Here is a 23873-nt window from a genome sequence, read left to right on the forward strand (position 1 = left end):
GCAAGGGAATCATTCCCGGCTCCTCGGGAAGCGCGTCGCAGGCCTGCGGCAGTGGCTGCCGGGCACGGCCGGAGCCGCTACTGACGGCGGCCCCGGCTGCGGCCAAGGTCGAGCCCCCAGATAAGGGCACTTTCCCCGGCCGAGGGGCTGTAGATAAGCGGCAGTGACAAGCTGCTGCGAGCCGGCCGGGAGGGGCGCACACCGAGGCCGCCACTGCTGCTCTGTCCGCCACAGCGGCGGCCGCTCCGCCTCTGCAAACCGGGCAGCGCCCTGCGGCAGCCCCGCCGCCGGGAGGGAACCGAGACTCCCCTCGCCCTCTCCAGCACCGAGCCAGCCCTTCGGCTATGCGTGCGGTGTCCGAACAGAAAGGACCCCAATTCTTCACACCGGCACTGGCTCGGTGGAAGGACCCGTCCGTCCCGCACTGCACGGTACCGCCCGGTACGGCACGGCTCAGCACGGTACTGCGTTGTGCTGCGTTGCACTGCACTGCATTGCATTGCGCTGCGCTGCCGCCCTCCCGAGCGGGTTAGAGCCGAGAGGTGCGGTGCCCCGGTGCGCCCGCCCCGCCGCGGGGCCGCCCCGACGGGCGGCGAACGTTCCAGACCCCCCACGCTGCGGCAGCGGCGGCGGGACGGGGCTGGGCGGGGCGCGGCGGGACGGGGGCGCGGCCAAACGAAGCTGACCCGCGCGGGGCCTTGGGGGAAGTGTAGTTCGCTATCGGAAGTAAGTGAGTGCCCAGGTCGGAGAGGCGGACTACATCTCCCGTGGGGCACCAGGAAGGAGCGGCCGCCGCAGCGCCCGCCCGCAGGCGCAGTGGGGACGCCGGAACCGCTATAAGCGGCGTTGTTTGGGTTCGCGGTCGCGGAGCGGAGCAGCTGCGGCGGGGCCGTCGGCGGGCGGAGGTGAGTGCGGCTGGTACCGGGGACGGGCGAGCCTTGGTGTGGTGAGGAGGCGGCTCTGCTGTCCCTTCTCCTGTCAGGAGCCCGGCCGAGCAGCCCCCTCACCTCGCCCCCGGTGAGGGGGCTGCGCGCTGCCTTCTCCCGCCGCGCTCTGTCCCGCCTCGGCTGCACCGGGGGCACCTGTCCCTGGGCGGGGCGGCTCCCGTGTTTGCGGCAGCGCGGCGGGGACGTCGGGGAAGAGCCGAGGGGGGCTCCCCCCGGGCTGCTGGGGGGTGTCCGGCCGGGGGGCTGTCCCGCATCCCCGCCCGGGAGGGGCGCGGAGCCCGCGGCTGCAGCATGCTCGGCCCCGCGGTGCTCTCGGCGGCGATGCTGCAGCGGCGGAGCCCTGGCAGCCCCGCGCACTCCGGCAGAGCTGCTGGTGCAGTCTGGCCAGCGTAGCGCAACCAGGCATCTCCCATCGCCTTAGTTGCAGGCGGGTGGCAGAATGCGATTAAACCGAGTTATAAACCGGAGTCCTGCAGAGGGGAGTGATTTTTGTCTTCCAGACTCTGGTTCTCCTTCTGACCTTTCAGTGCAGTTTGATAGACTGGGTGGAAACCTGCAACACTGAAGGTGTGACTCATTCCTGTGCATGTCTGTACTTAATAATAGCTCAAGCCTATGGAGTAAGTGAGCAATGCTATAGAGAAGGGACATAGCTTTCTCCAGTTTCTGACTAATTTTATCAACTGATCTCTCCAGAGAGATTGGTTTTGCAAAACTTTGTACCAATACATTATTGGATATATGCAATTTCAAACTCTTTACAGAAGATTTTGGGGATTTGATCTTCCCAGTAAAGTTTCTCAGGGTTTCAGCTAAATGCTGTAGCTATTACTTTAATCTGTCAGATTGCATAATTGTATTTCAGAGATCTCAGGGAGGAACTATGACAGCACTCTAGTGCATTGAGGATCATTGTACTATTTGGTTATCTCAGGGTATGTTTAAACTAGTTCATGAGAAGTTAGTCTTGCGTGGACTTCGAAAGCCATGTTATTACAGCTTTTTGTAATATAACTAATTTGTAATTGCTTATCGATTTTGATTTTGAAAATTAACTTTAAAAATAGGTAACTAAAAGTAACTGGTATATTTGGCATGGTGCATAATGAAGGGGAATTTCATTATTTTTCAGATACTTGAGGTGAAAATACACGTGTAAACCCTGGCGTTTACAGAAGATGAAAGACATCGACATAGGAAAAGAGTACATTATACCCAGTCCTGGGTATAGGAGTGTGAGGGAGAGAGCTGACTCGGTGCATGAAGAGCAGGAAGAGTCTAATTTTCCACATTCTAAACTTAAGGTCAGTTTCTTTTTCATTGTTTATTTTGCAGTCTTTATGCTTATTAAATTGCATGCAGCAGCCTTTTTGCTGTGCCAGCTGTATATAGATTTGCTGCATTGAAGGTCAATAATGAGTATTGCCTATTGTGTGGAAGAGGTCATTCCAAGGGATGCTGTAGCTATTTTGGTAACAGGTCTTAGCACCTATTAAGCATTTTTCACTTTTGAATGTGGCTTTTCAGTAACATTTGAACAAAACTTTTTTCTAGTATTCAGCTATTGATGTGAATCAAGGAAATTTTTTAAATCTTTGTGTTTTAGAGAATCATTACAACCAAGCAAGAGCAGCGAAGCACTCGGCACAAATCACGCACCATTCAGTGTTGACAGCTGAAAAAACTCTTAATCATGCCATGGTTGTTTCAAGGATTAATTTTCTAAAACAGATGTCTAACTTCTTCTAGTAGCATGACTTTTTTACTTTTCCCCTCAGATGAAAGTAATTATTATTGAACACTTTCTTGAACATCTGTGTATTTAACATGGTGAGGCACCGTCATAATTCTAGTTTATTTTGAGAACTGGGTCTTGAAATAACCACTGGCTTAGAGCTGCCTTGTCATTGTTCAGAGCTTCTAATTTGTAGAGCTTGTTTTCACTGGGAAGAGTGCGTATACTACCAAGTGCTAGAAGGAAAAAAGGCTCAGAGAAATGGAAACACCCACGCTGATGAAAGATATGGTCAGAAACTAATAACCTCTGCTAGCTAAAGAAGGTTAAAGATATTCCAGTGCTAGCATTCAGAGCAGCTAATATTTTCTTGCATATCCTGCTCTTGACCTTTTCTGAAATACTCCAAGGACTGATATATATGTGTATACACACAGATACACACTGTAGATTTTTCTGAAGACAAATAAAGTTAATAGTGCTTCTGTCTGATTTTCACAATGATGAGTTCCTTGCGTATGTGCTGCTGGTCATTCCACATAGATTGCCTGTGAGAGGGTTGGAAATAGGGGAACTTGCTGTATTTGTATGAAGGAATTGTGAAGGCCTCTAAAAAGGCTTAATCTCTGCTGTGTTGTAGTAGATGCTGAGATAGTCTGTATTTTCGCTTCCCTCGTTTCAGTGGGTTTGAGGGTTTCCCAGTGCTGCACTGCTGAGTTTGGGACTGGAGAGCTCAGCTCTGCAGCAGCTGAGTGCAGGCTGGCTGGCAGGCCCTGCAGCTCGGGTGTCCCCACAGGCTCTATGACTCAGCACAGTGCTGCTGACGGTGTTCAGCAAGGTGCTGTCTGATTGCATTAGAGCAGGCACCGATGCAGAGCCGCGAGCGCTCCGGAGTCACGGTGCGGATTTTTAACGGCTTTTATGATGTTGATGTCATGGGCTTGCCACCGACCCTGCCCTGTCCAGTAGCAAATCTGCTCTGTCAAATTGCTGGTGACAACAGTGATGCTATTGGTGGGCAGCTCTATTTCCTGACCACTGGCAGTGGAGTTCAGCAGTAATCATTGCATGTTATCTCTCCCTTTTGGTCTGCATCGTCTAATCAGGATTTAACTTTTAAAGGAAACAATCCTTATCTTACCTGTAAATTTTTAATTAAATGAAATCATGAAACCAGCATATTTGTGGGTACTTTACATTTTTTTGCTCCTTTTTTTTTCTTTTGTGAAGACTGAAAGTAAGCCAAATCCTGCATGTCTGTACAGCCTGGCATGAAAATCTCTAACTGAGGCAGCTTCAGGTCAGCTTAGCTCTGTTGCTGGTCTTTTTTACCCTTCTACCCCTACCATTTGATGTGCTGCCTATGACTACAGGGTGGTACACACAGATAATTGATTGCAAAAGACGGGTTCTGTAAACTTGTGATTACTGATGTAAGAGAAAGGCTTACTTACCCAAGCCCTAACTTACCCAAGTTCATATTGAACTTTTATCTTGTTTGTTCTCTTTGAGTAGAAGAAGGAGCTTAACTTGTTTTGCTAATGGAATCTTCTGGTTCTGATAGCCCACTTTACTTGGTAGTTATCTTGTTCAGTATGCCAAGGTTGTGTTAATTTCTAGCTCATACATTGGTACCACTTTTGTTTTGCTAGCCTTGCAGCTCAGGTGTATATAGTCCACAGACACAAACAGCTCTGAATTTGTTGCTACATGTCAGTGAGATTAAATCCTGCTTGCTTGCAGAATACTAAGGTTAAGTAAAAGGAGCAGTATTCATAACACCTTATCTAAGTTAGTCATTCATGTTTGTGTACCAAGTTTTTCCCTTTCTAGTTGAAACAAGCTCTGGTTTCAGCAGCATGCTTGGCTTAGGGAAGAGCAAAAACTTCCCTTTCGTAAGGCTGAGCTTTGTCTGTTTGGCTAAGCACTTTCCCTCTGCATGTAAGAAAATGGTAGAAGCTGGGAAGAAAATGGTGTGTCAAGGGAAGAGAAGGAACTCTGTCCTTTGCTACTGTATCTTTTATGGATCCTGGATTGGGTGAGATGCCTAAATAGACTTGGCTGGCACAGCTGGTGACAGAACACAGTGGAGGGCTGGTGTGATGAGGAAGGGTAGGACCACAGCAGTTCAGAGGGATAAGCTGTAGTGGAGCTCTGTCACTTGGACAACAAAGTCCAGTGTACCATCAGCAGCGACGTTGTGACTCTCAAATTTCTTGTAGCAAATCTGGCTCAGGATTTGAATTAGGCTGACCATAAAATGACTAAGCTGTAAGCATGATGTGTATTGCCAGGAACAAGCTGCAAGCAGATGTAGGCTGTTATTTCACCACTAACTTTAGATCTTTGTGGAATGCAAGTTTAAGGCTGTTTTGCAGCAGAATTTCACTGCATGAGGTAGCCTTCTTGCTAACATGGTGCACCCTTACAGGGTGAGGTAGAATGCTCTGGGGACAGCAGTCAAGGGCCACTGGTTCATGGCCAGTGGTGATGACTGCTTCTGGCAGGGCTACAAGTACACTTGGCTGATCAATAATATGACTCATTGGGGTTTTTTGTTGCCTGTATTGCTGCATTTTCTGCATCCTTCTTAACTTGAAGCAGACAAGCCTAGTTAGTTTTCTAATCATGATCTTTACAGGTGAAAGACCTGTTTTACAATTGAGCCAAGGTCCCAGAGCTTTTTTTGTATGTCTCTTCTTTGCATTGCATAAAGGTTATATTCAGCTTTCCATTTTCTGTCTGAAACCTCCATTCTTGTATTTATTTCCTGCTGAAAGGATGCTGTTTCAAACTACTGCAAGTGTGTTCATGACAATAGTGAAAAAGAACTTGCAATTCTTTCCTTGGAAGCTTAAATGCTGCTTGGTCACAGCTTGAGAGATCACATCTCTGAAAGACAGGAGCTTTTCAAATAGGCTTCCTGGAATCATAATTGAAATAATTCTGCAATATAAGTAGGTCTAATCCAGCATTTCCTGGTACTTAATGAGAATGTTGCTATAGAAATATGGACCTTTGAAATAGGCACTTTGGGACTGAAATTCAAGAAAAAATTTATTCAGCTTTTGAATACATGTATTCACCTCATGAGTAAGTGTCTGCAGTGTGTTCTGATAACAATTGATTTTTAAGTCTTTGGAGACCTTAATGTAGCTTACAAAACAGTCTTAACTACATGTTCCCCCTGCATAGTACATACTAATTGGGCTTATTGTATGTGGGTACATGCCTCTGCTGGAGAACTTGTAGGTGCACTTGCTGCCCAGCACTACAGTGAGTGGTCTTCATCTGTAAAAGCTGTTACATGACCAGTGAGTAATAATTACGGGATGTTTTGAAACGTTGATTTGTACTTACACCTTTAGGACTTTCTGTTCTCAGAATGTGCCTGTGCCCTTTACTTGCAGCTGAGATAATTGCATATGGTTTTACTCATGGAAGCAGTGTATCCTGGGGAGAGCAGACCCCACTGTCCGTGAAATATGCTATGAAATGACAACTGAGGAAGAGAAATAATTTATTTTTAAAAAGTTTTTAAATGCTTTTGGAATAGGCTTGTCTCAAATGTAGATTTTGCATTTATTTGGTGGTATAGCAGGCAATTAATTTAGCTTTCCTACCCCATTGCAGTTACAATAGAGTAGGATATGAGAACAAGCTGCTTCTACAATATACAGAGCTTATGAGAACTCAATTCTTGGAATTTGACTCCCCACGTTAACGATGCTACAGCACTTATTTACAAATTGTACTCCAAGCTGTAGTTGGTTCTGGCTGGAATGTACTGTTCAGGATTAAGTTCTTGCTGCTGAAGGATAATGACTGCATCTGTGGTGAATCTCAAGTGAAAATTGCTGCATTTCAAGGCACCAGCCAGGGGAACTGTAGAGATCACTTCAAACATGCAGGAAATGTGTTGCTAACTTTAGCTATCAGAAGCCCTACTAATATTCCTGTCCTTACCTTGATCTCTTGTTTTTCAGGTTTGTTTCTGACATCTTTTGCCCAAGACAGCAGGGAATGTGATCAGAACTTGCTGGAATTGATGTAAATCCTTCAAGCACTGATAGCTTTGAAGTGATTTATCACTGAGTATTTAAATAGATCAATTCTGCCTCAACCTCTCTGAAGCATCTGAGTGTCTGAGTCAACTGAACAACAGGTTAAAAATAGGGGTGTGAGTGTAGCCTGGGTACTTCTGCCTGTGCACTCCATGCTTAGAACAGTCCTAGACAGCTTAACTATAAACTGCTTTTTGTAGCTGAAGCTGCTGGATGTGTCTGCGTTTTTCCAGATGACTGCATATTTTCATAACCAAGTAAACACTTTACTTTTTCAAGTCAAATAAAAACGAAATTTTAAAATCTGATTTTTTGCAGTAGCAGCAGTTCTATTATCTTTGAGAACTCTGAACACAGACTAAGTGCAGAAGCAAACATTTGTGGTGCTTTCTAAAGATGCATTAATTCCATGATATCCCCAAAGAGGTTATAATAATGTTTTGTTAAGTTGTTTTATCATTGAACTTCTGCTAGTAAGGCAGTCACTGACACAGTAATCACAGAATCAGGTGATTCTGTCAAGGATCACTTGATAGAAGATCCTAGAATTGTTTGGTGTATGCTTTAGGATGACCCTCTAACCACACTGCAGAAGGGTTATCTCTGCCTTGTCCTCCATGCCTAAATGCACATATCACCATCTGAGAAAGGAGCATTTCCACAGCCAGTCATGTTTCAAAAGTTTATTTGACACTTGGAGGAGGGTTTGTGGTATCAGAGAATACCTTCCACTTAACAGGAGGAACAAAAAGGTGAGGTCTGTGACTAGGCAGAGACATTTTATAGAGGAACATCGATATTCTGGATAATTCACAGCTTCCATTGGAACTTGACTGCCTTCCTTAGTGCACAGCCATCTTTTTTCTAAGTCTTAGCCACAGCATAAAACCTCAGCTCAGGCCATATGCTGGTATTGTCTTTGACTACTGTGGGTTGCTGTTCCTCTGTTCAGAGCAGATTTTTAAATCAGCCTGCTCATGACCAGAAGTGTGCAAGGAGTAGATTAGCTATCAGTGAAGGAAATCTTGCAGTATCTTTTCCATTGTGGTGTTCTATATTAGTGCTGCATACACTCTGCTCTATGGCTGTTTCAGTGCACAGCTATGAGTGTTTCCAGAAATATTCACTGCATCTATCCCAAACTATTAATGAACTTAGCTTGAAGCAACTTAAAACTCGCATATATGTGGGGGTTCTGATGTCTTGGGACACTGAGATGGTTATTAGTTTTTGAAAATTCGTATCCTTTTGATAAGGAATAGTTAGTTGTGCTCTGAACCACAGATGGCAAGCAAGCTGTTCCACAAACAAAATCTGTGTTTCAGTTGTTTTTGAGGATGAAGGTTAATGAATTTCAAAGTCAACATGTTTAGAGCCCTGAGATGTTTTGTTTGAGTTTCCTAGTTTACTGTTTGCTTGTGGAAGCATGTGTTGGTGCAGGAAGGTGAGTTCAATACAAGATTGTTGTATTAGGCTTGATGAATGCCGTGGTGTCAAGGCTTCTGCTGTCACTCATTGGTGATTCCACTCAATAGGAGTTTAAGTTCAAAACCTCCCTGGATACTCAAAGTGGTGTACAAAGTTCACTTGTGTAGCTTCTATTGTGTTCTGGCTTAGGCATGGCCTGCATAAAGTTTGTTGCTGAAGAACACCCCCAGCACATGGCAGGGTGTTGGGGTGGTTCAGGAGAGCAGAGCTTACCTGAGCAAGGCAGGAGCCAGATTCTCAGCCTGCGCTGTGCTAGGTTGATCTGCTTAATGAAGAGTTGGTTTCCCATCTTTATAGGCAGAGACATGTAGGGTGCCAATTCTAAAGCTGGTTATTAATAATTCCAAAGGAGTCTGCTGTCACTGTGCATGAGCTATGTAGCTCCAGTGCTGGATGATCAATGTACAGCCTTAGTTTTGAATGAATCCTAAAACCTTTGCTTACAAGATCATGAATACTGGTTTTAATGCAAAAGATAAGACAGGAATTCATGGATACCACAAGCCTAAGCACATGCACAGCTGCTTATCAACTGCATTCATAGCAGCTACAGTTGCAAAATCCTAAAGCAAACGCTTCATGCCAAACTCTGTATTTCTTGGATTGCAGGAATAAATGGATTTGCTAGGAAAGAGTTGAGAACATTTCACCTCAAAGCTGATGCTGGCCAGAATTCAAGGGCCAGGTAAAATAAGAAATATTCCTGTAAGAAGCTGATATACCTGTCCTCACCAAGGACTTCCTGTGCCTCAAGTGAAAGTGCTCAATATATGTGACTGAAATACTCAGACTTACCAGATGTACTTAGCCTGACCTTGTTTCGCTACAGAGCCTTGATATCAATACCAATTACTATTGGGAAACTTCTGCTTTAATCTGAGGATGCATAAATTCAGGCTAGCTTTGAAACCATGACTCCAGTGTTAATACAACTTCTGCTAATCCTGGCCAAGAAAAGTAACAATGGATCTGGTGTGATCAAGTCACATGTAACTGTTAAAGTGAATAGCTGGACTTCAAGCTTTTCCATCTCTGAACTGCTGTGGTAAATCAGAACATGTTTCTGAACAGTTAGTTTGTATATTTCAAGAGAAATATGGCACAGCTGTACTTATTCCTACATTTGGCTATGTGTTTGATGCTGTGAAGAGCTGTTCTTTCAGGTAGCAGAAGCTGAGAAGGCAGCAGAGATGTGAGGTTTTATTTATACCCCCCTTTCAGGAGGTTGAAGAAAATGGAGTCTGTTTGATTTTGTTCTTTTCAGCAGTTATGGAAATTGTAGTCATAATTTCTAGGCATCTGACACTGTCTGATGGTCTCACCTTGGTGCTGTGTGACTGCAGCTGTGCTGTCTGTACTTTGCAATCAATCTGTGCAGATGCCTAAAGGATCAGTGCCTCCTTCCTGACACCCACTGTCTGATCTTGCCCAGTGCCTGCTCCTTGTTGCCCCAGCATCAGGGAGACAGCTGGTATGGGTGGATGATACACCAAACTAGTCTTAAATAGGCTCATGTTTTAATCAGGCAAGGTATCATAAAGTATCCTAGCTACAGAGAAGGCTGGGAGCCTAATGCTGCAAATCCCCTTATTAATATTTTTATAGATTGTGTACTGCATCAAATCCAGTGAAAGAAGAGAATTGTCTTAGTAGACTGTAAAGTTCATAGGGCACTTCTGCTGCTTCACCAAGCAGCTGCAGACTTGACAATGTTTGGACCTGCAAATATATTTGATTTTCAGATGCTCTGGAGTTTGATGACTTGCAGTTTGGACAGTGCTTTAGGGGTTGCCTGTGCTACCTGCAGAAGCAGCTTATATACCCCTTACTCCTTTCTAGTGGGAGTATTCTTGGACCCAGAGGAATTTCTGGGAAGAATAATGTAATTACAATTTCAGAGAATCTTTTCCTAGACTCTTGTTTTATTTTAGTTGTGCTTAAGCTAAATAGAACAGTTGGTTCTTTTCTTCCCTTCCCCAGCCCATGCAAGCTAATCACTAATCTTGTTTTGTAACACCAATCTTTTAATGAAGTCTTAAATATTTTTAAATTGCTCTTCATCCTGAGTTGTAATATGGCAAATGCTTAAGCACTGAGCAGCACTGATGATGATAGAATTATTTCTCATCACATGCCCACCTAGTTCTGAGCTCTGCTGTTCTAGTCTCTAGGTTTCCCATTTGCCTCTCCTTGCTGGGAACTTTAAAGGCATGAGGAAGCCTGCTGAGCTCTGGCTGCTAAATGCAAGAGGTAGGAGTTTTGTTCTGCAGTGTTGCCAATTCAGAGACCTTTACAACTTAAATAAATCAATTTTAAGTTCATAACAATAAGTCAACCACAGTAGCTTTAGTATTCTATGTCAGCTGCGAGGATTAGTAAAAAAGTAGTTACAGGTCTGTTCTAGTTTCCTGTCAGCTGCTGGAAGGACCAGAAGAGATGCAGCTTCTTCCCTGCTGTGATCTGAGCCCTGGAAGATGTTCTGCCTTAGGGAAGAAGGGACAAAGCTGTTTGGTGGGGTTTGGGTTGTAGGCACACATCAGATTCTTCCTCTGCAAGACGAGTAAGGGGTGGAAAAATCTGTTTTGCTTTGCCTCTGGTCTTGTCTGGCTTTGCAGTTGTGTCATGTTACAATTGTCAAACCAATAATTGCTACCTTCTCTTAAATAGGAGATTGTTATTATTGTTATATAAATAGGACTGTGTGAAAGGCTAGAATCTACCTGGGTGGCTTTCTGCTTCCCACCTACATAACAGCTACTTCCTTTTTCTTTACCTGTTCCCCATCCTCAGATGCCCATATTACATGCTTAGCACATTTTCAGAGGTGTGCAAGTTCACATACTTGAGTTTGCTTGCCTTTCTAAGTTTCCTCATGTCATTCTTGCTTCCTGTGGAACTTCTGACATCACGTGTATATGACAGCTTTGTAGCTTGCCTCCTAAACTTCCTGTGTTTTCATGACCTTGGATTGTAGATTATGTCTGTCTCTAATTTAATGAGCAAATAGTTTTCCCTTGCCCCTAAACCACTCATTTTCCTCATCTCACTCAGGCTTTCTGTCATGTCTTGAGTCAACCGTGTAATCTTTCTGGCTTTCATTACCTTATGTACTTACCATTGCTGCGACCAATTTTTTGACAAGGAATTCATGCCAACAGGTGCTTGTATGGTTTTGTTGTTTTCCTAAGCTGCAGAATGTCAGATAGGGCAGGTGTGCTCTGTGGTGGCAGCGCCAACTGTGCTTCTCTTTCTCTGCCCCTCTGTGACCCACCCGTGAAGGAAGATCATGTGTGCAGTGATGCTTCCTTGGTGCCCGCCGCACTCTTGGGGACTTGGCCCAAGATTTAAGGTTTAACTGTTTTCTTAATCTGTTAATTCTTATAGTAATTTATTGAATTGTATCAGCCTCTACTCAGGTGTGTCAGAGCTTCATGGCCTGTGGAGTGCATACTGTTTTGCTCTGTTAGGAGATGCCAATGGCTGCAGCAAATTTATTTGGCATTCACCAGCTATTAATAAGGTGCTGGATCAATGACTGTTCTTGCTCTCTGTCATGCGTTTAAGCCATGATATGCTTATCCTATGTGAGTTTATTTCTCCAGTGTTTAGTCCATTTATTCATTTGAACCTTACAGTATCCTCTGATAGAGACTTCTCAATTTAGGTGTGCCTTGTTCTTTTGTTGTAAGAACAGTTGGTGGTCACACTCTCTTTCAACAGGCTTTATGGACCTCTCAAATACCTGTATCTTTATTCCTTTTATCTATCCAGCTGAAAAATCTTAAGTTTATGCTATCCCAACGCCATTGTTATTATTGATCAAGGAAAGTAAATTTAATACCTTTTTTGAATTGAAGTGACAAGGGGCGTAGTCTGGTGCTCAAAAAGGATGCAAACCCTAGGGTTTAAGTGTTATGATAATGTTTTCTGTTTTATCCCTTGTCTTTTGTAACAATTCTTCATTGTTTTTTTGACCTTTTGTTGCTGCTGAGTAATCATCTGCTTTTTCTCAATAAATGTCTGAATGAATCTTCCTCTTCCAGTTAGCAATATCTGATTTAGACTAGTTTTGTTTCTGTGAGCATTTCTTTGGAGTTATCAGTACCATGTTGTATCACATTTCATTGCTTGCTTTGGCATATTAATAAGTTGATGAATTAGAAAAATTGTATTTTAACTTATTTTTGTTTATTTGACATTTATTTCAAGAGCAGAGCTGGAGCCTGTTGTAGCACATTGATAATGACTCAAGGCATTGGTTTCCAAGAAAACTGTGCACACATGCAGGCAATCAGAAAACCTAATCAGAAACCTAAATTAAGTGTTGGGGTTGTTTTGGTTTTTTTACTTCAGTCTTTTGTTTCTGAAGTGCATTGTAGAACAACTTAGGAGCCTCACTTCTTCCTGATAAACTTGCTTTGAAGATTAGAAAATCTTCAGAGAACTACACAGAACTGTGGAGTTGTTCTTAAATTTTAATTGTACCGTGGTGTGGTGTATTTGTTTCTTGCTAGTCTTACATGTGGGATTTTGACAATCTCACCAAGATGGAGATGAGCAGGGCTCTCAATGAGGGGTCTGTGCTTGTATTTGTCTCTATGGCAAGACATTGTAAAGGCCTTTCAAAGGCAGTGCCCTCATCTTTATCAATGCAGCTTTTCCACATTTGCTGAGAGAACTCTTGAGCAGCTCTGGAGAGTTTAATTATTTTTCACAGTGATTATTTATGAATATTATCTTTGGACTGCCTAAACCCCTTGCAATTGTGCTTACTTATTAAAAAGCTATTCTTGTTTCTAAGTGGGTGAAAATCTATTTTTATGCTCATCAACATAGTGTTTTCTGTTTTGGACTTTTTGTTTTTTTTTTTACTTATAGGCACTTTTCCTTGTGCTCTGAAAAGCAATGTTTATATAACTAGCTTATGGCATCACTTAGAAACAAGCGTGTTATCAGCAACAAGATGTTTGGGCAGATCTGCCCTGGGCCTCTTGTGAGGGTAACACAACAAACCAGTTAAAAATTCCTCTGCTGTATCCAGAAAAGAGGTGGTGCAGAACTCTTCCCTGCTACTGGCTCCTTTGGGATGTTTATGGCAAGTCCCTTATTAATGCTGATTTGCATAGGGTTTAGTAAGGCAGTGTTGCCTTAGTGAGTCAGTAATTTAATATAAATTGAGTGAGAAGTCTTTGAATTCAGATTTCAAGTACTGTGTATTTTTGAGTCATTCCATGTGTCATAAGATTTTAATGTTCTTTTGTTTTCATGTTATTTGGCTATCCTTTGTTACCATAGCTTTAGGTGATAGCTTAGCAAATAAGTTTTTTGAGGTAGAACTGTGGATTGCTGACAACATGCTTAGGCACTTTTTAACTACTTTGGTTAAGTAAGTAAGGGACAGATTGGTGACATTTTCAGTTTCCTGTTCTCGTCCTTCTCATGGGTGAAAACAGTGTCTTAGTGTGCTATACTATTACCTGTTAACATAGTACAGACAAAGACCAAGATAATTGGTGACATTTCCAAAAACAATGACGTGACTTGGAAGTCAGGAACCAAGTGCTTGCATTTAGTGTTTGTTGGAGGCTACAAAGCATCACAGTTGTTTCTTTTCAAGGAAATAAGCTAACTTGGCTCTGGTAAGTCAGCTAATAAAGGTAGAATCATAGTATCTTTGTAAGACCTTCAGGAAGATTTTTGCCTCAGAATTTTTTTTTTTCTACAAAGTAGCTTAGTTGCAATAAACTAGAATACAAGCAGGTAACATAGTGCTGCAATAAATGGCACATCAAGTTAGCAGAACCAGTCAAGGGCCCTCTGCCAGTACAGATAACAGGCTCATCTCCTCTGTAGTTTTGCCTCATCTGACTGCTCATCAAAAGATTTGTTGAAACTCTGCAACATTTTGACTATCCTGTATCACTGCTGTTTCTCCTCTTGGATTAGCATTTAAGTCTGCCTTTCACTGGGGCTGTGGAAACCCTCCCTGAGATAAAATTTGCCTTTTGAGTAAGTGGCTATTACCAAAGTTGCTGAGCTATTGAGAAACTGTGCCTGGGAGCAGAGAAAATTGTCATCTTTGTTCCATTTAGATTAGGGAAAAAGAGAAAAAAGCGGGAAACATGATAAAAGTAAGTACAGTTCTGCTTGGTGCAGGTTTTTGAGATCTAATCTAAAGTGTTTTTGAAGAAGGGACTTTAGTAGCATTCTGAAAATACCTTGTATTTTCTGTGGATAAGAGTATCTGAATTTGTAAGTTCATCAAGAAAATGTCTTAATTTCACTGCATAAGCCAGTCATTGACTTCCTGTTCTGATATCATAGGTACTTGATGCTGTAATTTTTCTCTATTGTATTTCCTGTGGCAGGATTAGTCTGGTCTCTCCGTTTATCCTTTGAATGCACACGTGCAATACTGGTACTAATTTATGTTTTACAAATGCAGCAGTCTTAACACAGATCTAGAACCTGTGCCTTCCATGGCTTTGCTGCTGGGATGAAGCCTGTGGTCTAAGACATTGATGACTGTGATTGTTGCACAATAATTTGCAGAAGAAAGAGGTGCAAAATTGCTGGAGATGGGAGTCATGGACTTCAAATGTAGTTTTGAAGTCTGAATCTGTTGTCTTTCTTGTAAAAGCAGATTGAATGCCAGGATGCCTTGGAAGCAGCAGCTCGGGCAGAGGGCCTGCCACTGGACATCTCTGTGCATTCCCAGCTGAGAATGCTGGATGAAGAGCATCACAAGGGCAAATACCACCATGGTCTGAATGCACTGAAACCCATACGGACCACTTCCAAGTACGTCTTTAGGCTACCACAGAACTGATACAGCATTTGCTTTTCAAACCAGTGACAAAGCAGAATTGCAGATGTAGGTCTGCTGACTGGTACTGGAAACATCAGAATTTGTTTAGCAAGTGTGGCTGGCATGGACCATTTGGTACTCTGAGTGCTTTCAATGAGAGGAGGCTTTGTTTTTCTTGAAGATTTACATTTCCTGTTTCCTTTTTCATTTGTTTGTGATTTTTCTTTTTTCTTTTTTTTAAATTCTTTTAGACACCAGCACCCGGTTGACAATGCTGGGCTTTTTTCCTCCATGACCTTCTCCTGGCTCACTCCTTTGGCCCACAGAGCATACAAGAAAGGGGAATTGTTTATGGATGATGTATGGTCTTTGTCAAGGCACGAGTCTTCAGATGTCAACTGCAGAAGGTAAAGACATGTAGTTCACTATTATTTTCTTGTTTCTATTTATTACATGTCATTACATGCAGGCAATGGTATAGTGTTGCCCTAGAAGAGCAGCACTGACATTTTGTTTTGCCTTTCTCAGAATGGTGGAATTCACTTTCATTTTTCAGAGACAACTTTCTCATTCATCACAGTTTCTGTAGCCTTGCTGATTTTAGTGAAATTAGGGGGATTATATCTTTAGGAGTGTCCTATAATTATTCTGATTTTTGCATGACTTTTAATCTGGCTTTTTATGAAAACAAACTTTTTTCTCAAGGCTACAGTGAAAAATTCCTGGGCTAAAATAAGAAATAATACTGTCAGTAGCAAGGTGATTTGAATGTGGATCAGATCTTCTGATCAGGCTTACCTTCTATGGTTAATGAGAATTTCTTCAGGTTTTGACTTTGCAGTCTTCAGTCAGTTCAGCAGAGAAAGACTGTCAGTATATTAAGATTGCCAAAGAGACTCCAGGCAAAGAAAAAGCATTGTGTTTTTCATCCCTTTGTCCTATGGAAGTAACACTACATAGATCTTTCTCTTTACCTCACAGAGTGTATTTATTTCTCTTAATACTATTTTTTGTTGTTCTGAGCTAGGAAGCACTTAGAGATTTAAGAAAGTATGTATGAGACTGTACCTTCTCTCATGGTGAAAAATTTATGACATGAGTAAATGTCACAAGTCTTCTGTTTTTATTAGGCTGGAAAGACTGTGGCAGGAAGAACTAAAAGAAAATGGGCCTGATGATGCTTCTCTCCGGAGGGTTGTGTGGATTTTCTGCCGCACCAGGCTCATCCTTTCCATAGTGTGTCTGATGATCACGCAGCTCGCGGGTTTCAGTGGACCAGTAAGTAATATCCATCCTTTTTTTAACAACCCCAGAGGGCTCCATCTCATGGCCAACTGTAAAATCTTAAGGTTTCATTGCAGAATCACTTAAATGTTTTGACTAGCTAGAAATTTTGGGGTAGAATTCAAGAGCAATTCAATAATCCAAGATAGGATTGCTACAGCTGATGGATCAGTTGCTACTGAATACCCAGGCAAGTTCTTGGGGAAGGGAGGGGAGTCTAGGTATCCTGGAGAAAATGGACCTTTTGGTTTTTCTCTTTGCTTTTGAGTATAGTTTAAAGTTCTCCTCTAACTGCATGACCTTAACTGCGTAACTTGGTTTTTTCATAAGATTCTTATGTGCAGGTCTTCTAATTGTTTTTCTCTTTGAAATTCTGTAAATTTATCTTGGAATAAAATTCAGTCTGACAAAACACTGATCTTAAATTATTGGCATTAATAACAGTCTTCGAGAAGCGGACCAAAACAGTTCTGTGAGAGCACTGCTTAAAAACTAATGTGAGCAGGTCTCAAGAAGTCTGTGGGCATAGTTTTTACTGATCCTACAGAGAATGGCCAGACAGGTTTCAGGTAGAAGTGTTAGAAAATGTTGTTGCCTCTAGGAACGGCTGCTGCTTGTTGCTAAGGGTCGTATTGAAGATAACAACATGGGACTTGACATTCGCACCATTTTTTTGTCACCTGTTTGTTGCACATGCTGTGCAGATTTAAAGTTGAAATTTTGACTAAATTTATTCTCTACACATTTCCCTTGAGGAGTAGGAGCAGTATTACTGCTAGTAGTACACGTTTCAGTGTGCTGGTAAGCTGGAGGTTCATTTCTTGGGTAAGTACACTTGGGTGCACTGTTAGGTGAAATGTCTTTTTAAAATGTTTTCCTGCTTTTAAATGTCTTATCAAAAAATGATGTTCTGTTTTTTAAGTCTTCTTAAAGTTTGCCTTGTTTCATGTAATATGAATAACAATGAACGTTTCTGTGGTATTGTTTTCTTTGTAATATTTTATAATTGTCTTTTTTATAAAATACGTGAACATACTTTGGTAATTAACAATAAATTATGATTAAGGTTTTAACAGCACTAGCTTTTCCCAAGAAGAGCTTCTGTCATTGCTTCACTACAGGGCTTGAGGAGCTGCTTTTATCTTTAGCAAAGAACTTGCAGCAGGGTTACCCCTAATTTCTGTAGCGTAATGGTTTCAATTTGTCTCAGCCAGACTGCTGAAAGAGAGCCAGAGGGGAAAGGAGAAAACACACCAGCTTGATTATGTTGGGGGCTACTGCTGCAATTGATGCTTGATATGGGTAACTTAAAATTATCTATAGACAGTTGCCCATTTACAGACAACCTTATTCATTTTTCTGAATAAGGCCCAATTCATTTTTGTTTCTACCATTGGCATGAGAATAAGTCGTTACCATCCCTCCTCCCTGTTTTTAAAAATGGCATGCCTCAGGGATATGCCTATGCTGTCTCCTCATAAGTATCAGTGCTTTCTTGTATTGTTACACCCTTTCAGTCGCCTGAAGGTGAGAACAGAGATCAGGAAAAGCACTTGACTTGACCTCATGTATTGGAGGAAAATTATAAAAGTGGAGTTAAACACTATATTAAACTTCAAACATTTTAATTGAATGTCTATGATCTTGAAAGGCCAGCAAATGGCTGTGGCTTTGCTGATGAACGTTGTGATGGTTATAACTGGAAAGGAGTTGTTCCAGATTTCCTGTGTGGACTCTTTTGCTTTGGTTGGGATTTTTTTTTCTGGTATCAGATCCTTCAAGGGTCTTCCTCTTTTTTTATTTTGATACATTTTGCATCTGGCACAGAATCTAAACCTATAACCTGGTAAGTCAGCTGCATGTGTCAGACTGCCTTATAATAACCATCAGAATGTAAAGGTGATATATTATTTAGCTCCAATAAATACTTGCTACTATTTGATCAGCTACCAAAACTTTCAAGTTCTGGTGGAGGAGCAAAGAGGTTTCTTCATTACTAAACATAATCGGTTTAACTCCAGGTCTGAACAATGTACCTGTTTGCTACTGTTCAGAGCTATTCCCATTTGGGAGATGGGGAAACTTGCTATTTTAGTGGAGCACAGCTTGACAGTTTGGTCAGTTACTGGAGGGGGGAGTGGTAAGCTGTGGGAGGTAAGTTTTCCAGTTTCCCCGTTGGCTCCAGCTGCAGCCTGCCCCGTGCTGTGGCGCGCTGGCTGCAGCAGGGACGCCGGCACTGCAGTGGGACCAGTGACAGAAGCTGTTCTTCAGCATTTTCAGGATGGCTGTTTTCTGCGTCAGGATGAGGCTTTCCTGCTGGCCAGAGCCACCGCCAAGAGCAAAGGTAAGGTAATGTTTATTCCATGGGAATGCTTAAGACAGCCGAGCAGCTTGTACCAACCACTACGGTAATAGCCACAGGAGCTCTTTTTCCCCCTTAGCTTAGTGTATATGCTGTAATGTTTTTGTTTTGTAAATAACTTTATGCTGGATTCTTTTCATTAAACTAATATGAACTTGAATAGTACTTGTTCAGATGTAAATGTTAATTTTCTGTGACTTTTTTCCCCTCCCTTTTCAAAATTCTTTAATCTGCTGTTTCCTCTTTTCTTTCTTCCGGAACAAAAATAAATTGGGTTATAATGTAAGCTGGTCTCTATTTCATCATGGGAGAATCTATAAAACAGTGCTGCAAAATTGCACTAAAGTTTTGGGAGGAATGAGACCCCAGGAAACATCTGCTATCTTTATACATCCTCTCTTGGAGACTTTCAGCAATGCTGTGGTGTGTGAGAAAATGCTTGCAGTCTGCGACCAGGCTGAGTTACAGCTCGTGAGGAAAAAGGGGGATTTTCACCCCAATTGCTCAGTGACTCAGTTGCATATGTTGGATTGAATATTGGAAAAAGAAGTCAGTAATCTCCACAGTAACTGCAGACCAACTGTATGCAATTGTGATCCAAACAGTCCATGTAAAATTAAATCAAATCAGGAGAAAGTTGGAATGCAACAGATCTGTGAATGTGAGCTCCTCACATTTGTTCAGTGATCGGTATGTAAATTTTCTCAGTGGTCATTCTAGAACCTGATGGACATCTGGCTTTAATTCACACCTGTGAAAGAGCAAAATTATTTACAGCATGTTTCCTTGGTTCTGATGTGCAGAATTATTTTCCTCTGAACAGATGAATTTGATCTCCATTTTTTTTTTTTTTTGTTATTTGGTGCTGGGCTGTAGCTATCAAAACCTTTGCTGGAGTTGTGGGGTTTTGTTTTCTTTTTTCTCTTCAAACTATACAGAACTCCTACTTGCAAAACATGATTTAGCCAAGAGGACTTCAACGGACTATGATGTGAAAGGCTTCTCAAATATTTTCTTTGGTCTCAGGTTTTTTTTGTTGATTTTTCTTGTGGGCAAAGGTAATTCTCTACTCTGTACTAGAAAGCACCAGTATCTTTAAGCATCATTTGTTGAAAAGCTCTTTAGGAAGTCTCTTGCTGTCTGTGAAGCCTTATTGTAGGATACTTTTGAAATCAGATTTCAGAATTTGTGCAGCCTCAGAAGCCTCCTCTGTTGGTACCTTCAAGCTTGACTTCTTTTGGACTCCGTGAACAAATACCCATTCTAGTTTTGTATCTTTATAATTTTGTGTATAGATTTAAATCTAAATTGTTAGAAGCTAAGACTGACTGTTAGATATTAGCTCTTTATAATTATCCTGTATGTGCAGACTGTATGTTTATACAATGGTCTACCTGTTGTATAGTGTTTTTGAGATGTTACCATTTAAGATGACTCTTCATTTCAAATAAAAGCCTATTGTTTCGCAGTTAATAATATTTAATGCTGGTGGTTGTGAATTGTATGATGTTATATTGCCATTGGACCACAAAGAGCTGGAGTTGGGAATTGGTGGTTCTGGGGGCTGTCCTCTTTCTGCAGGTGATGTTTGAAATGTGATTCCTGAGGTAAAGTGTTTATGTTTTTGGGGGAAGAGGGTATGGGGGGGGATTGAATGGTTAATTTTTTCGTCTTTTTTTTTTTTCTCCCTATCCCCAATGATTTGTGGTATTGCGTACCTTGTGCTTTCTGCTTGTTTTTTTCTTTACTATTAAACTGCTGATGTTTATTTCCAGGAATGTTTTGCAAATGTCCTTCTCACTCTTCCCCTCTACAACTGTAGGTACATTGTTCCTTTTTATCAAATAAGCACGTTTGAAGCAAACCAAAGATAAAATAAAAAAGGTCTTAATGTCACGTAAAGGAATGTTTCTTAATGTGTGCAGATGTATAAGTAGTGACTATATTTTAAAACTCTTCTATATGATAATGCATTGCTTTCAGCTAACTGACACATTTATGTTAAGTTAGAAGACACGGAGGATTAGGAGTGTGCTGCAAGGAATATGGCTCCAAATTAAACTCTCTTTACTTACTAAATTTGACTCAGTGCTTGGCTCTCAGCAGGGCTTGTGTTACAGTACTTCTTGTATTGACACCTTTTACTTCTGGAAAGAAGATGCTTTCTATTTCAAACGGCTCTTTTAAAAGCAAAGTAGCCTACTTATTTCTAACTTAACATAAAGTTGTTGTGTGGTCTTCTGGGATGATGGGGTGTTCATGCAAGCTTGCATTTCTTCCTGTAGGCATTCGTTGTGAAACACCTCTTGGAGTATACCCAGCAGAGTGAGTCCAACCTGCAGTACAGCTTGTTTTTAGTTTTTGGCATCTTTATGACGGAAGTGGTGCGATCGTGGTCCCTGGCACTAACCTGGGCGCTGAACTATCGCACGGGGGTCAGACTGCGCGGGGCTGTCCTGACAATGGCGTTCAAGAAAATCCTTAAGCTGAAGAACATCAAGGAGAAGTCTCTTGGAGAGGTAAGCTGCAGCCTTGTTTTGGAAATGGCAATGTGGAAAGGGATGTGTAATATATTCCTTTGGGAATGAGGTGTGCCTTAAATCTAAATTATCTGTTCTGTTTTTCAGCTCATAAATGTTTGTTCCAATGATGGTCAGAGGATGTTTGAAGCTGCAGCAGTTGGCAGTTTGTTGGCTGGGGGCCCTATCGTGGCCATCTTGGGAATGGTTTATAATGTGATTATTCTGGGTCCAACAGGCTTCTTGGGATCTGCTGTCTTCATTCTCTTCTACCCAGCAATGGTGAGTTGGAAAGAATTAAGACTTGCTTAATTTTTCTTAGGTCAGACAAATGTGTAGTTCTGAATAAAAGGTGTTGAAATGTGCTAGATTTAGCCAGTTTATGGCATTGCGCTTTATTGAAGGCATTTACAAGATAGGGTATGAAGCAGAAATATGGAATCAGGAAGCTCAAAGTGATAAAGTTAGAAAATGGGGATAGGAAAGCTGATAGGTTTGGCTGAGACTAATATTCATAGCTAAATGAAACTGCAGAATATTCAGGTGCTCATGGTTGATGTTGGAAAGATGTGAGGCCTCCAGCTTGTGTATGGGAGCTCAGTGTTGCGTAAGCAGTGTTCTTGATTTCTTGATTCAATGCAAGATGTTGAAAAACACCACATCTGGCCCAGCTTGTTCTTGATGAGGCACTCCTGCTTCTGCTGAGCTGTGAAATAGGCTAGTTCAAGCCAAAATCATCTTGCCTATAAAATGTCTGTAAGACTGCTGAAGAGTTGTCACTGTATTAATAATACATGTTTTCTAAACCATGGAGGCTGAATACTGTGAGGCTCACTGTGGTCCAATTACCTGGCTAAAAGTAAGGATTATGTAGTGGGAGTTGCATTTTAGAGGGGAATGAGGAGTGGAGTTTGAACCTGTTTTCCAGTTCTTTCCAGTAGCTCTCCTTTATTGATGGGGGACTTCAGAAGAGTTTGCAGGTGTGTAAAGAAAGGCAAGGAGCTAAAACTTTCTGCAGTAGTGTGTTGGGTTTGAGTTTCAGACCAGGAATGGGATGAATCTAGGAGTAGCAGATACTTTAAAACATGTCAAACAGCTTTCTGCTTTTAGATTAGTTTAGTAAAAATGTTAAAAACTGTTGTACTACCTTCACAGCACTGGCATGGACTAGAAATTGATCTGACTGGGCAAAGTCCTGATTTGCCTTACAGAATCAGGTTAAAAGGCTGGCTAAAGTGGGGGTCAACTTCATGTGTCTTTAGGTTACCTTTGTGCTTCAGAAACTTTAACTGAACTGGTACTATTTGATATTGGTAAAAGTGCACACCTTTATTCTCAAATTTTTGTTGAAATTTGCTCTCGCAAGTCTGGTGTTGGTGCAGATGGGGCAGGAGGAAATGAATGGTGTTTCCAGCCTGAGTTTTATGTTAGAGCAGCAGTTGCCTGGCCCTATTCCTGAATCCCCTTTTCAGATTAAAAAATAATTTTCTCTGATAATTATGAATTGAAGATACTTGCTTTTTCTGAGTTGCCATCAGTGTTTCATGGTTTTGTTTTTTGTTTCAGATGTTTGTGTCGCGCCTCACAGCTTATTTCAGAAGAAAATGTGTAGCAACAACAGATGAACGTGTGCAAAAGATGAATGAAGTTCTTAATTACATTAAATTCATTAAAATGTATGCCTGGGTCAAACCGTTTTCTCAGAATGTTCAAAGTGAGTTCCCACATCTGTAAATGTCTCCTTTGCTGCAGATGCCCCACTGCTTTGTAGCCTGGTGCATCCTGACTTTGTGCTGTAGGTGCTGCTGTACAAGCAGTGTAAGAACACTCATCCTTCAGGCTCCTTTGCTGTGCACAGTGGGTTGGACAAACAGACCTGCTTCTAAAATTTCACCTTGTGTAATGATGTTCATGGCACGACACTAATATTACGTTTTTCAATTTTGTTCCTCTTTTATAATTTAAAAAATTCCTATATTTGTGTGGAGATTAGGCCATTATAGTTTCCTCCTCTATAATTGCTTTCCTTATGAGAATGTTTATAATGTGATAAACACTAAAGTGTAGAGTTAGGCCTCTTACTCAGTGTTTATGGTGCTATGGTGCTGTCTGTTTTGTGTATGTACCCCCTGAATCATTGTTCAGACGTGGAGCCCCTCTTTGTATTTCTAGAAATTCGTGAGGAGGAGCGCAAAATCTTGGAGCGTGCAGGCTACTTCCAGAGCATCACTGTGGGAGTGGCTCCCATTGTTGTTGTCATTGCCAGTGTGGTGACCTTTTCTGTCCATATGATCCTTGGCTACGACCTTACAGCAGCTCAGGTAAGCTGTTGGAAATATTCTTTATGCTTTTGCTTCTGCAGCTTTTCTGCAGAGCCATTTCTCGTGTGGCTGTGCCCATGTGGCCGGGCTCTATCCTCACTCACAGAAGTGAATACCTGATGGCTGTGACAGCAGCAGGTGGAGTCTTGCACAAAAGGCTCTGAGTGCTCTTTTGTCCTGACCTTCCTCAGAACAGGTTTTGGGCTGAATGTAAATAAGTCCTCCTGTTTGGATGGGGCACTGGGGATTACTGGATGTTTTTGTTTTGCAGTGTGCTTGGATGCAAACAGCACAAATGTCTAAAAATAGAATTTGAATTTGTCTTCACTAGTAGGTTAATGCAGA

At 41.8% G+C, this 23873-nt stretch overlaps 1 protein-coding gene across 11 annotated transcripts in view; it reads left to right on the forward strand.

The window, feature by feature from the left end:
• The first annotated feature begins 790 nt into the window (after positions 1 to 790).
• ABCC5 (ATP binding cassette subfamily C member 5) overlaps positions 791 to 23873 on the forward strand; it is a 45441-nt gene continuing 22358 nt past the window's right edge. Inside the window, exons 1-10 of one of the 11 annotated variants that reach the window (XM_041468054.1) lie at positions 839 to 905; positions 1448 to 1514; positions 2080 to 2251; positions 14875 to 15035; positions 15294 to 15449; positions 16173 to 16320; positions 20974 to 21207; positions 21316 to 21489; positions 22774 to 22921; positions 23380 to 23528. In XM_041468054.1, coding sequence (XP_041323988.1) covers positions 2126 to 2251; positions 14875 to 15035; positions 15294 to 15449; positions 16173 to 16320; positions 20974 to 21207; positions 21316 to 21489; positions 22774 to 22921; positions 23380 to 23528 — 1296 coding nt within the window. In that variant the 5' untranslated portion in view covers positions 839 to 905; positions 1448 to 1514; positions 2080 to 2125. Of the gene's footprint in view, positions 906 to 1447; positions 1515 to 2079; positions 2252 to 14874; positions 15036 to 15293; positions 15450 to 16172; positions 16321 to 16428; positions 20511 to 20973; positions 21208 to 21315; positions 21490 to 22773; positions 22922 to 23379; positions 23529 to 23873 lie in introns of those variants that run through there. The other 10 variants (XM_041468055.1, XM_041468056.1, XM_041468065.1 and 7 more) reach the window with 10 other exon arrangements.

The sequence above is a fragment of the Pyrgilauda ruficollis genome, unplaced genomic scaffold (assembly GCF_017590135.1).
Source record: "Pyrgilauda ruficollis isolate IOZ18807 unplaced genomic scaffold, ASM1759013v1 scaffold21, whole genome shotgun sequence".
Lineage (NCBI taxonomy): Eukaryota > Metazoa > Chordata > Aves > Passeriformes > Passeridae > Pyrgilauda > Pyrgilauda ruficollis.